The sequence below is a fragment of the Microtus oregoni genome, unplaced genomic scaffold (assembly GCF_018167655.1).
Source record: "Microtus oregoni isolate MIOR12 unplaced genomic scaffold, Mior012 000005F_ref0000423, whole genome shotgun sequence".
In the NCBI taxonomy this organism is placed as follows: Eukaryota; Metazoa; Chordata; class Mammalia; order Rodentia; family Cricetidae; genus Microtus; species Microtus oregoni.
This window is the reverse complement of record NW_024543064.1, coordinates 62163258-62177500: the sequence shown is the minus strand read 5'-3', so window position 1 is coordinate 62177500 and position 14243 is coordinate 62163258. Positions and strand designations below refer to the sequence as shown.

At 34.6% G+C, this 14243-nt stretch overlaps 1 protein-coding gene across 4 annotated transcripts in view; it reads left to right on the top strand.

The window, feature by feature from the left end:
• Positions 1-14243, top strand: part of Cntln (centlein) — a 257955-nt gene that overhangs the window by 114139 nt on the left and 129573 nt on the right. For all 4 annotated transcript variants that reach the window (XM_041651057.1, XM_041651056.1, XM_041651059.1 and 1 more), the window contains exons 9-11: positions 3144-3296; positions 4826-4951; positions 13986-14107. In XM_041651057.1, the coding sequence (XP_041506991.1) occupies positions 3144-3296; positions 4826-4951; positions 13986-14107 (401 nt within the window). The remainder of the gene's footprint in view (positions 1-3143; positions 3297-4825; positions 4952-13985; positions 14108-14243) is intronic.

Below are 14243 nucleotides of genomic sequence, written 5' to 3'. Positions count from 1 at the left end.
TCCAATTGGATGTTTTTACATACATATTAATTGTTTCTTATTGGATTAACTATGGCCTCATGCAAACCATGCTATATTTATAATGTAAACTAAAAAATAGGCCAAGACCTTTTATAATAAAGAAATATATTAACAAGATAAAAGTTCTAAGATTTTAAGGATAGGATTGCATGAAGAAGAGGCTTGTTTGCTTGATTTTTGTTATAATATAAAGAGCCCTTAAAGAAGAAAAGGGTGTGTGATGATACATAAGGACAGTTTCCATCATATATTTGCTATGTGTATGCAGATAATCACATTTATATTCAGTATTATATTCTTCACCTAGGTAGTCAAGATCCCTGTTTGTAGTCACAAACCTTATTGATAGTATCTGATTACTGTGGTTTACTATGGTTTGTCTTCCAAAAGGCTAGCCAGGGATTTTCATTGTATACTAGGGTGACCTCATACTAAGCAATCTGCTTGTAGTAAACATTGTGGTTGCAGGTATCAGTCACCATGCCTGAACTTTACTTATGCTCAAAGGATGATTGTTTTAAGAGAAAAAAGTGAAATACTATGTCAAAGTGATGACAGTCAAGAGAAAGTGTCTCATTTGAAGGACATGAAAAATATAATTTGAAAAATGAAGAGTAAAACTACATAGGATGATTAATACAAGTGTCTCTACTTAATGACTTCAAAACCAAGTTCAACCCATTTTACTTGCATGCATTATCCTCTAGATGCTATGTTGATTTGAATTATCATTCTTTTCAAAATTTAATCTTTTGTTTGTTGAATTTTAAAAAATGCTTCTTAAATATCTTTTTTATTATTAGAAACATCACTAGTATTAATGGAAATAGTATAAGTAAGATATAATTTCAGTGGCAGTATCTGATGTTAGGAGTCTTTGAATGTCTTTATGAACATTTGACCTATTTAAAAAGGAATATTAATAATCTTAGTTTATCATATTGTAATCCATGAATTCTTAAAAACTCACTTAAAGAACCTTGAATTTCTTTTTACATATATTCATAAGCTAAAATTATGCTTCTCCTGTTTATTTTAAAATTTGGGTTGACCTTGAACAATTATTAAAAATTTATTTAATAAATGAGAGCATATTAATATATTTTTTGTAGCCAGCTCTGGTCATGCGTGTAATCCCAGCATATAGGAGGCAGATGCAGGTGGCTTTCTGAATTCGAAGCCAGCCTGGTCTGCAGAGTGAGTTTCAGGACTACTAGGGCTACGCAGATAAAAAAATGCATATAATATATATTACATACATTATGTGTATATACGTACTATATATAATAGACACATTATATAATGTAACAATGTATGACATTGAGTATATGGCGTATAATATATGATATGATATAAGTGTTATGTATTGTTTATCTTATATATCATATCATCTATATGTATATATCTCTTGTAATTTTTGATAGTGAGATGGAGAAGAGCAGTATAACTTTTAAATGTGTTTAGCTTCTCAGCAATGGAAATATTTGTGGACAGCATATATTTGATTATAATAGGAGGAAAAAATCAAAGAATATTAAAAGCATTATGCTTAAGATAGGGGGAAGAAGAAAGGGGGCAAGTCACTTAGACTATGAAAGAAAAGTGGCTTAAGATTGTCCAAATGAAAATGATATGTGATTTGACACTACAAGACAAATAACTCCGAAGGATATGTTCATAATATGGTAAATGAACCCTTGGACATTAATCCGGTGATTTAAATGCAAAGATATCCTAAAGAAAAAGCATATAAATAAAAATAGTTCTCTCATCCCCAAACAATTATGTTAGGATTGAGGAATTTTTTCTTATTCTACTAAAAAGGAAAACAGAAATAGGAACAAAATGGTATTACTTTTGTTCAGAATGTACATACCCAGGTAGGCACACACATACATGTGTGTACATATATTGGCTTTTTTTATGTTGTCAAATTTCTTGGTAATATCACTTGGGAAGGATGGGACATAATTAAAGTTATAAAATATTTTCAGGGTTACTGGATCCATGTTGATAATACTAACATCCTATGATTTGCCATTTTAATGTGATTAAATAAACAAAAAATGGACTGGAGAGATAGTTCAATTATAAAAGATCACGACGCTTTTTCAGTACCAGGATTCAGTTCCCAGCATCCACATGGTAGTTTATAGCAACCCATGATTAGTGACTACAGTTCCAAGGATCAAATGTCCTATTCTAAACTCCCTAAGATCCTCCATGCATGGGGTAAACATAACATTTACTCAGACACAAACACATACATATAAAATAAGTATATAAATCTTTAAAATGGTTAAATCAGTGAAAGCACCATTTTCATAATGATTCTGTATTCCATCTTTTGTAAAAGAAGTGATAAATTTGAAGATATTTGCACATGGCTTTTTGTGGTCTCAAATCATCCAGTGAAATTGGTAGAAAGCTAGTTTTCATAAACTGGCTTCCTGTGATTCCTATTATGAAAATTTGGGACTAACCACTAGCAGTTTGTGACATATGAACCGATTTCTAAAGGGAATCTTTGTGAATCTATTGCCAAATGTCTTAGAATTCGTGAAGTGTGATTATTAATGTGTGGTACTACATAGGCTGGCTAGACATCCATGGTGCCGGGGCTTTCCTTCCCCTAGGTTTGCATTCTATGCTCTTGTGACTCTCAATGTTCAGATGGTAGAAGGAGTATTCTGTGAGGAAACTCTTGTCTCTAATCATAACTTACAATGATTGATTTATAGATTATAGATATAGGCATAGACTGTGACTCTTCAATTTAAGGGTTTTTTTTTTCCTGCAAATCTATACGACAACGCTATTTATGAAGACATTTGTGTAGATTCTTGGTGTTTTAGCTGAAAATGTCACTATTAAAACGAAGTAGTTTAGATAAAGGGAGCTTGGATAAAGAGGTCTTGGGATCTCTCCCAGGGCCTATGCATAATAACTGAGCTTGGGCTCTAACCTCTTAAAGCCTGTAGTTTGCTGTTAAAACTAATTCTTCCAAGAATGTTTATGATTTCTATGGAGTAGTAGAAATGTACCCAGGATTTTTTAAATTATGTAAAATATAATCATGTGGAGTTTTGCACACCGGCTTTAAATAACAATTGTCTCAACAGCCATCCTTATCAAGCTTGGAAGCATTAATGGTCTCACAGAAGTCTGAAATCGAGTATTTACGGAAGAAACTGAAAGTGGCAAATGAAAAGTTGTTGGAGTTCAGATCCTCTAACCAGAGTTTCTCAGGGAAGAGCACTGAAGGAAAACACAAGGTAGAGACGTTTTAACATCTTAGTCATTTGTCAGGAGGAGGCTGGCAAGGCAAGGGAGAAAGTCACGCATTTCTTTCCGTATATATATTGAAACTAAAATCTTACTTTCTTCTGGTAAGTATCCCTCATCTACCTGTTAGAGTTTATTATAAAACGTAGTTACTTATATCTTTAATTTTAAGTAAAAGGAAAACGTATACAATATTCATTTTTGTTCCAGTATGCCATGTAAAACACAGGACATATGGAATATAAAACACTGAGATATTTCAATACTCTTTTATTAGAGAGTCAAAGGGTAGCGATAAAGATAAATCAGCAAAATTTACATGACATTTTTTAAAACTTCTCTACTTCTTTTTCGGGTTCATTATATATTTATGTTATGCAGCAGAATATGCTGTAGAATGTTTACCGATAGGAAGGTTACAGGTAAGTGGAAAGCACGGCATTTTAGACAGCCCTCCTCACACCTGTTACATCAGAGGGCTGTTCCCTAGGAGCACAGTGTGCTGAGGATGATTGTTTTGGGTTCTTTCCAGTTTCCTTTCCTTTCTTAATGATTAGCACAAGCTGCCTTAATGAAGGAAACATTTTAAATAAGACTGATCTGTGTACCCATGGCAGTGTTACTTATGCCTTATACTACTGTTAGTAATTTTCAGAAGCATGGAGTTTATTTATTCATCATAATATCACCATATTTTGTAGTTCTTATCATTTTGAGGTAGTTTCCTAAGCCTCATTTAAATGAAAGGAAGCATTCATAAGATTAAAATCAGTTATAGGACCAAATTTGGTTGCTTACTGTGTTACTGAAGTTTGAAAATATGCTATTTTTATTGCCAAAGCCAAGGAAAGGAAGAACAGGTGTATTTTAAACATTTCCTTTTTCTTTTTTGTAAGGACATGCATAAAAGGGGAACACTGCTGCCCAGCTTTATAGCCGTTTTCCTGCATTCTGTCTCCAGATTGGTATATGGAGCTACATAATATAAACACACATTCTTGTCTCTAGTTGGCCACATTACAGTTAATGACCATATGGTCATTATGGTATAAGATCTACTGTCTGTTGTATTTATATTCCTCAAGCATATTGTTCCTTCAACTTCACAGTGTGTTAAACTATTTCAAAGGGGAAAAAATCCTTTCCCTCTTGTTTCTGGTTGTCCTATCAAGTGTAACCTTGGACCCTTATAGAGCAATTAGACCAGCCTCTATCCCCTCCTTTGTAATGAGGTTTCTTGCATTTCTGAGTCTATAACCCTTTAGTCTTCCCTAATGGGACATCATTATTCTGAAAGAAACAATGTAAATGTAAATGAATATTCTCATTAACGAGTCACAGAGAAACCTTTAGCTGCAGCACTGTGGTAATTCCGCTTGTTATTTCTCGGGTATTCCATGCAGGACTTTTTTTTTTATAATTCATTATTAGTATTCAAAATTACTGTTCTTTAATTTTGCATGTCTTTCATAATCCAGTGTTTCAGCCAGTTCAACCATGTCCTTGTTTTATTCTCAAGGAACCACCTGTGAAACGCTCAAGGTCTTTGTCCCCAAAGAGCTCTTTTATGGGCTCAGAGGAGCTAAGGAAGCTGAAAAGAGCGGAAAGAAAGATTGAAAACTTAGAGAAGACATTACAGCTAAAGGTGAACATTAAATCATTTTAATTAAAACCATGCAAAGATCAATATAAACAGAACAAGGATACGGTTCACATGTTTTTCCTTTCTGAATGTAATTATTATGTAAAAACAGTCTTTAAAACAGATTTCTTAGGATTATAAAGTAGTAAAAATATTTACTCCACGAAAATGAAATACATATTCATTAATTTCAAATAAAATTGGGAATAAATTTCTTACATATTTTCGACACAAAAAAACACAACACCGTAGATAACAGAAAAATAATTTCCTGTTGTTTATATATGAAGGACATTTTTGGTTAAATATCATATTCACTTTGCTCAGATCACTTATAGATACTGTATTAGTTACTTTTTGTGTTTTTATATAGAGGAAACAATGAACATTGAATGCTAGTTGGTCTGGACCTCCATCCATGGGATAGTGGTGCCACTTTGATTCAGGGTAGAGCTTCCCTACTCAGTTGAACCTTTCTGGACAATCTTCTCACAGACAAGCCAAGAGTCCTGTCTCTTAGGTGATTCTAAATCTAATGAATGTGATAGTAAGTTACTTTTACATGAGAAGCCCATGGAGCTAAGGATGTAGGTCCGTGGTAGAGCACTTTCCCGATGCCTGCATAGCCTCAGGTTCAGTCTATAACCCCTGTGAAAACAAAACAAAGCAAAACAAATGCAAACAGATAGTAAAATAGCAAATAAATTTATGTATTATTTTTTACATTTCAACTAAGTCCATTACAGAACATTTCGTGTAGTCTTTAAATTCATTCTCTGCCCGTTTTAAGAAGCATATATCTTATGGTTTTGTTTTTGAAAATATGTACTTCCTAATTAATATTCAGTGAGCTTTGCTTTTGAGAGAAATTTCTTAGTGCATATTGAGTTACTGGTATGTGACTGTTGGGTGTCTGTCTTTCTTGCTCATCTATTTATCTGTTTATTTCATTTTGTTATGCTGGAGATAGAACCTGGAGCTTCACACTTGCTAGACAAGTACTTAACCACTATTCCCAGGCCCCGGAGGGCTTTATATTTTCTCTCTGACTTTGATGTGGTGGTTTTTCATTCTTCATTCATAGGCACCTGAACTCTTACCCTACTTTAGTATCTGCCATGTAGTTAATTGATTCCCCATAGCCTTTCCTTTTGCAATGCTATGTGTTGTACCTGGGTCTTATGTGTGGCAGGCCTTTGAGCCAACTTGCAGTCCTAAATGCTCAATTCTTTTTTATGTAGTATATAGTTATTCTTAGGGATTTTTTTTATTTTATTTATTTATTTATTTAGGATTTCTGTCTCCTCCCCGCACCCGCTTCCCATTTCCCTCCCCCTCCCCCGATCAAGTCCCCCTCCCTCATCTGCTCGAAGAGCAATCAGGGTTCCCTGACCTGTGGGAAGCCCAAGGACTGCCTTTGCCTAGTTTATGTTGTTCCTAGAACAAAATTGGTTTCAAGATACAGTTATGTATACATTATAAATAATATTTTTCTGCCTTTTCTCCACTGTTAATTTATGTTTATTCATAGTTAACTATTGTTCTAGAACAAACAAAAATGATCATATTTTCTTTCTACTAGAAAGAAAAGCTAGATTATCTCATCCAGCATTTATAGTTTCATTTACACAGAATGCAGAAAAATATTAGAGTTACTTGTCTATTTGTTTACACAATAGTAATTAATTGATTATTTTAATTAGTCGGCCTGTATTATTCACTCATTATGCAACTTGCTAAGACATGGCGGGTCCTTCTAGGACCTTGCCTTTAGCTAAGAATGTGGGGATACAGACCAGTTAGTAAAGTGCTTGCCAAGGAGGAACATAGTCCTTGGTTTAATCCAAGCCCTAGATAAAACTGGAGTCTAGAGCACAGCTGCCAACTCAGTGGCCAGGAGGAGGATGCAGGAGGCTTGGAAGTTCAGCTACGTTATAATGTTGAGTGACTATGTAAGACCCTATCAGAAACAAAGAAAGAGAGAGCAAGAAAGAAGAGGGGAAGAAAGAGAAAGCGAGAAAGATAGGAAGAGGAAGGAAGAAATGAAGGAAGAAAGGAAGTAAGGAAGGAACAAAGGAAGGAAGGATGAAAAGAGAAAGATGAAAAGAAGATGATAAGTTATTGTCTATGGTGTGTTGAGTAAAAATGCAAGAATGAACATAAAACATAGGTATTTTAAAAAGTCTCCTCTAGGCCCATTTTTCTTTTGTATGTTTTTTGATATTTATATACCAAGGCTTCTATTGGCTTTATTCTGAATTCTCCAGGATCAGTATAACATATGTATATGTATACATATACATGCATCATATACATATACACATGTGTATACCTACACATATACCCACATATATATGTAGGTATATACATGTGTGCGTGCATGTGTATATGTATATATTTTTATTTATATTAAATTGCAATTGACTCACACAGTTAGAATTTGAGAAGTTCTAGATCTGTAGTTTGGAAATGGAGGTGTAAGCGTGTCAACAGTATAGTTCTAGTCTGAGCTCTAAGGCTGTAGAACTAGGATTCATTGTGTCAGTTCATGTCTAAGTCTGAGTGTGAGGCCAAAGACAGAGGAAGGCAGTGTCTTGGCTTATAGATGGTCAAGCAAAGAGAAAAGAAAATCTTTTTTTTTAACTGAGATTTTCAACAGATTGAAAATATACTTAATTAGTATATGCTTTTGCTAATAACACAATACCAGAGATTTGTACCTAACACAGAAAAGTGGTTTCTCTAGGGTACCAATTCCTGCACGTGGAGAGTCATGAGGATCAGTTTACAACAGTGAGAGACAGGAGGTGCTCTCCCTCTTCCTACTATCAGACTTAAGGTCTTCACAGAAGAAAAGCTGGTCTAATCTCACTTGTCTCACATAGGCCAGACTCACCCTAATTTCTGCCTTCTTAATACCTCCCAGTGGGGGTTAACTTTTTCACAGGAGGCTTAGGGGATACAACTCAAGTGGTAGAATTCAGGCTTAGTGTGTGGACGACTCTGGCTTCTGTTGCCAGCACCACAAATAGTAATGGTGATGATAATAAATACGTTTGCTTTTCCAAAGCTGCTGTAAGGCACCACCACAAGCTGAGTGACTTAGCACAATGGAAATGCTTGATCTTGAGGTTCTGCTAGCCAGGCCAGCCAAATAGCAAGGCATCAGCCAGACAAGTTCCTCTGATTGCTGAGTATTAGTTCTTTTACTCTCTCCCCATTTCTCATTGCTTAGATATTCCTTGCTTTATAGGTGGCATTCCCCCTGTCTTCACATTGTCTTCCTATATGTCTTTCTCCCTGTATCTCTATCTTATCTTTATAGAAGGTATGGTGTTTTGAATAGGAATGACCCCATAGACTCATATGTTTGAATACTTGGGCCATAGGAAGTCGAACAATTAGAAGGTGTAGCCTTGTTGGAGTAGGTATGACCATTTTGGAGCAAGCCTGTCTCTATGGAGGTGGGCTTTGAGGTCTCGTATGCTCACCTTATGCCCAATGTGACATACATACTCCTTCTGTTACCTTCAGATCAAGATGTAGAACTCTCACCTTCTTTTCCAGCATCACGTCTGCCTGCAAGCTGCCATGCTTCCTACCATGATAATGCAATAAACTTTTGTATGTAAGAGAGCTCCCTCATTAAACGTGTTTCTTTATAAGAGTTGCAGTGGTCATGGTGTCTCTTTACAGCATCCCAAGACAGAAGGATATTAGATTAGGACCTACCTAATGACCTCATTTTTATTTGATTACTTTTGTATAAATCTTATCTCTAAAAAGATCATATTCTAACATATGAGAATTAGGACACAACATGTTTCTTTGTTGTTGTTTTTCCTGAGAATGAAAGAAAGGTGATCTGTATAAGTATTTGGATTTTAAAATATTTTGTTCTGGATTCTTGCTTTTTAGACTATTACCATTAATATTTGTTGAATTTTTGTCATGACCTTGGTCTTCTATGGAATACTTTGCCAGAAGTTAATGAGAGTGGGGTGGGGGAAAATGGTCCAGGTTTAAATTGTTATTGTAAGCCAAGTATTGAAATATTTCTTTTTCATACAGTGTGCATTATAAATCCCTAGACATATAAAGACACATTTCTCATATATACTTTGTTATGTCGCATATATTCATGTTTCCACAAATCTTGTTCTATGGAAGATTTCATAGACCAAAGACAAAGGCTATGTTCTCCAGGGAGCTGTAGGGTACCAAATTAATTACCCAGGTCAATTAAAGGATGGGAGAAAGATATTAACTTCATCTTTAGCTCATGTAATACGTGTGTGGATATACACACACTTGGGAAGTATTAAAATGATAGTTTATTGAATCTGCATATTATTCATATTAAGTTCTGTTATTAATTTTGTACAAATATTGACATATTTTGCTCTTCTTATTTTGGTACTATGGTTGTATTTACTTTGAAGATGATGAAAGACATCAAAATAAATATGCCTAAGATATTAGGTCACACTCTTGGGTAGCCAAGGATACCCTTTAGGGTGTTAAAGATAGCCTGAGGGAAATTGTAATTAGGATATCAGATCAACAATATTCCAAAATCTGTACTCACTGAAGTTATAAGTCCCTCAGCCTATGCAGACAGCATCTTTCCAAGAATCCGTCACTCAACAGTCTTTATTGAGGGGCATCAAGACAGGAACCTGAAGCAAAATCCCTGGAGGACAGCCCTATGTTGGCTAGCTTTCTGGCTTAATTTACAGGCGCTTATGTAGGTAGCTTTCTTTGGTAGTTAAGGCTACCTGTCTATGAATGGTGCCACCCACAGCGAGCTATACCTTATGTCAGCTAAGAATCAAGATAATCTTCCATAGACTTGTCAACAGGCCATATCTGACCTAGGCAATTCTTCGGTCAATTTCTTTCTCAAATGATTCTAAACTGTGTCATGTTGACAAATAGTGCTGACTTGGACATGCAGTTTATGTGTATTTCTTTCATAGCCCTGCTATATAGGAAATTTATACATTTTGATAAAATTAAGTATCCCTATGGAATCGTTGAAGAGTCATTAACTTTTTATATACAAGAGATTGTCAGAGAAAGGAGAGAGAACATAGATTTGAAAGGGGAACATAGAGCTATGAATCTGATAGGAGTTAGAACAAGAAAATAGGAGGCGAATATGATTGAAATATCTTGTGTGCATGAATTGAAAGGTTAATGAGCTGAAAGCCTCAGGTGGGCAGAGAAACTCTGAATGGGAAAGTTGAAGCTAGGGATAAGGATAACATACCAACCTTTGCAGCTGTGCAGGGCTTAGAGACTGTGGGGGAACTGACCTGTAAACAGATTCTTTCCCACTTTATTAACATACCCACCCCCACCCATGTTCATGTGTGCTCTCACCTCTCTGCTTCAGAGACTGGCATCCTCTCTTGCTGAGATTAAAAGGCAATCTGCTTCTGCTGGGAGCAGTTCACTTATTTCCATGTCACCATCATCAATATTCATCTAACAAACATGAAATTCTCAAAGAATAAAGATAAGAAGAAAAAAATAATGTTTTGCTAACTTTTATAAATGTGTGTCTTGTTCCCTGAAGACTGAATCACTGCTTTTTGATCAGAGTTTGTGCTCCTAATTCACGTTGTCTTAACTAAATCAGAAGAGTGGATCAAGAATCACTTCTGTTCTTCTGAAATAAAAAATAATAAATATGCAAAATCATGGAGAATAGTTAGAGGTTGCGTTTTGCTTAATTCTGGTTCCTAATGTTTCAGGGTTTCTAGCCATTTCAAATAAAATATAGAAAGTATGTAGTAAATGTTTATAGAATGATCCAGTGAATGGATCTGATTCAGTGGCTACCCTTGGAATATTTGTGTGTCTTTTAGGAATACTTAGTAGTTAATAACATAAATTGTATCATTTCTTACACTTGATTTTGTTGTGTGACTTGTGGTGGCAATATTCCTCTGACAAAATTCTGTTGTTTTTGTTTTCACTATAATACATGAAATAGGAATTAAAGACTTAGGTTTCAGTGCAGAGGCTGTATATGTGGTTATGAAGAGTCTTTGGTTATTAATTTTCACAGTTTCTTTTGAGGTAATCACCTTTTGACAAACTTAGCTTCTACCTGTTCTAAAGTATTGAATGAGGGAAAAGTGAAATGTGCCCTATGCCTACATTTTAATACCAATTAACTCTATTTCTGAAGACAATGGAGTTCCATAGCACAGCATGTATGAGTGAAAATATATTTAAATATTCTCATTAACTATGTATATTTATAAATAATCCTTGGTTTGAATTCATTTTCTGATAGCTTACATTTTAAGAACATTATAAGGAATTACATAAGCACTGGAGTATTATACATCAGCTAAGAGACAAGTAAAATTAAAACAAAGTTCATTGTTCTCCTGTAATCACTTCTTATCCTATAGAGCTGTGGACTCTAGTTACAACAGAAAAACAAAAATATCATTTTTCAAAAATTAATTGTACAATAAATATTTGGGGGATAGATTTCATCTCATGAAGAATAATTATAGCAAGCTATTGTAGAAGGATTTTACATAGTTTAGCTATATACTTATTTTTGAAAAGTATTTGACCTTAATGTATTATAAACATTTATTACAATTAAATTACTTAATTAAAATATTTCTAACATAGCTTGTTAAAATTCCTAATAAGGTAACTAGTGTTTAATTTGTTTAGTATGAAAATTTAAGTTTTAATTCATTCTTTATTCCTTACAAGTGTTATAAATAGCTTTTATTTTAAATATCAAGAAACTGGATTTTTATTCAAACCACCACAAGAAGAGTCTCTAGACTCAGAAATGAAAAAAAAAACATATGAATCTCAAAAAGCTTGGAAGGTTACACAGTTCTACTCAATGATTGCAACAGCAAACCACTACCATTCCTTCAGCAGTTTGTACAGAAGGCTTAACCCGTACATGGGTGGGCTTTTTGGTGGTGAAACTCTCTTTGAGTCACCCGTGCTCCTGTAATTAAACCCATAAATTCACTGTTTCACATAGCTGGACTTGCAGTAGGATCATTTCTGAGACTTGTCACAGGTATCTTTTCTGTTGTGAATAGACATTTGTTGATGTATCCTAAGGAAAAGTCTTAATATTGCCTGTGGTCCTACTCTGAGAAATAAAAATCAAGGTGTTTTTCTTTTTTTTTTTTAAATTGACATCTTGTAAGGAAAAAACAAGATGAAGAAATGGTAATACTAAATTTAAATGTGTGTCACAAAATTAAAATAAATGTTTAAAAATTTTAGTAGCTATTTTGGGTAATACGCTATGCTTCTTTTTAACAAGTTTGCAGCAGTGGTTTGAAATATTCTAAAACACTTATTAGATAATGGTTTTTCTGAACACCCCAGTCAAGCAGTGCTGCTTTCATCCTTTTATTCTTTATGAAAAATTTTCATTTCCCTCTGCTGTAAACATGGCATACCCATGACTCCAATAGTTCTGATGGCTGTTTAAAGGAATTCTACTAGAAGAAGAATAAAAGCAGAGTAAATGGTATCAGTACTCATGAGATGGAATTGGAGTAAAATGATGCAAACTATAAATATTATCTTCCAACATCGATGAGCAGGAAATAGCCAAGAAAGCTGTGAATTCTAAAAACTAAAGCCATCACTGTTAATACCGGAGAAAGGATGATAACAGATGCTCGGTCTTACTGTGTGTGCCTCTGGGGAAGGGCTGCTGTCAGGCTTCTGCCTGTAAGCCTTTGTTTTCTAGTCTGTGTTTTGTAGAAAAAGAACTTGAACTTAGTTGTGTTTGCAAGATTATGTAATTAATAGAAAAATCTCTCAGAATGGAATTCAAATCTGAGTTCCAAATGCCTACTGATTTTGCATCACTTTAAGCTAGAGAGTACCTGTTTCCCCAAGCAATTAACCACAGAAGTTTACCATATAGAAATAGTGTGCTTTTAAAGACTCATACTCTTATTTTGTGAGTATGAGTGTTTTGCCTGAATCTCTCTCTCTCTCTCTCTCTCTCTCTCTCTCTCTCTCTCTCTCTGTGTGTGTGTGTGTGTGTGTGTGTGTGTGTGTGTGTGCCTGCCTGCCTACCTGTATGTGTGTATGTATGTATCGTGTCTGGTGCCCACGAAGGCCAGAAGAAGGTGTCAGATCTTGTTGAATTTGAGTTGCAAAGGGTTGTGAGCTACCATGTGGGTGTAAGCACTCTGAACTACTGAGCCACCTCTGCAGTCCTTGATTGCTTTTATAAATTTTCATCTGTAGTTCCCTTGGGGCACAAAAAGGCTCAGGAGATTACATGTTTTAGTTGGAGAAACACAGTTCATAAATAGTATAGTAACATAAATGCATTTTCTAAGGTCCAGGAGATTGGACTGTGTAATATGGCTGGATCTAATGAATAGTTCTCTCATTTGCTATACACTTTAACGTGGTTGACTGGTATAATTTAATCTATGTGTTGATGTCACAAGTAAATGCTTTGATTTTTATTTTAACTTTTTAAAAATCAGTACGATTATTTCTCCCCTTTCCAGTATTCATGGTAGCACCCAAATGTTAAATTACACTGTTTGTAGCATATGTCCATCCTTTCTTTTCCTGCTGTGAAATCCTGTGTGTTATTACTTGTGAATTATGGTTCTATGGCCTTAAGAATTGCTCCTACTGTGAGTAATATCCTTATATCTTTAATAAAATAATTTTCACTTAGTATGAACAATCCTTGTGTTGTTGATAGAAAAAGTGTTTCTGAAGTAAATTTTTGAACATTTGATTGTCTATGAACTAATAGCAAGAAAAAGAATGAAACTAATTTGACATATAAAATGTGATCTAAAAATGCAGTGAATAGGTTAAGTTGATCAAGCCTGTTCTCTGACTACAGGAAAAATGGTTTTGGCTGAAATAAGTATTATAAATGTACTCATGTTTACACACGTGTTCCCTCAAATTTTGTCTCTAGATGAGTAATTTTTGAATCATTATATCAATAGTGTTTCATACTAATACACGTGCTTTTTGTATTCTATAGAGCCAAGAAAACGATGAGCTAAGAGATGCCCATGAAAAACGCAAGGAAAGGCTACAGATGTTACATACCAACTACAGAGCAGTAAAAGAGCAATTAAAGCAGTGGGAAGAAGACAGTAGCATGTGAGTTACATAGCTCATAAAGGCATTCCCCTAAATATTAAATGGAGTGGAGAGCATTATATAGGTGTTTTAATGGCTTTTGTTTGGTTTTAGAGAAATTATTTGGTAGTCAAATCTTTACTGTGAATATTTTAGT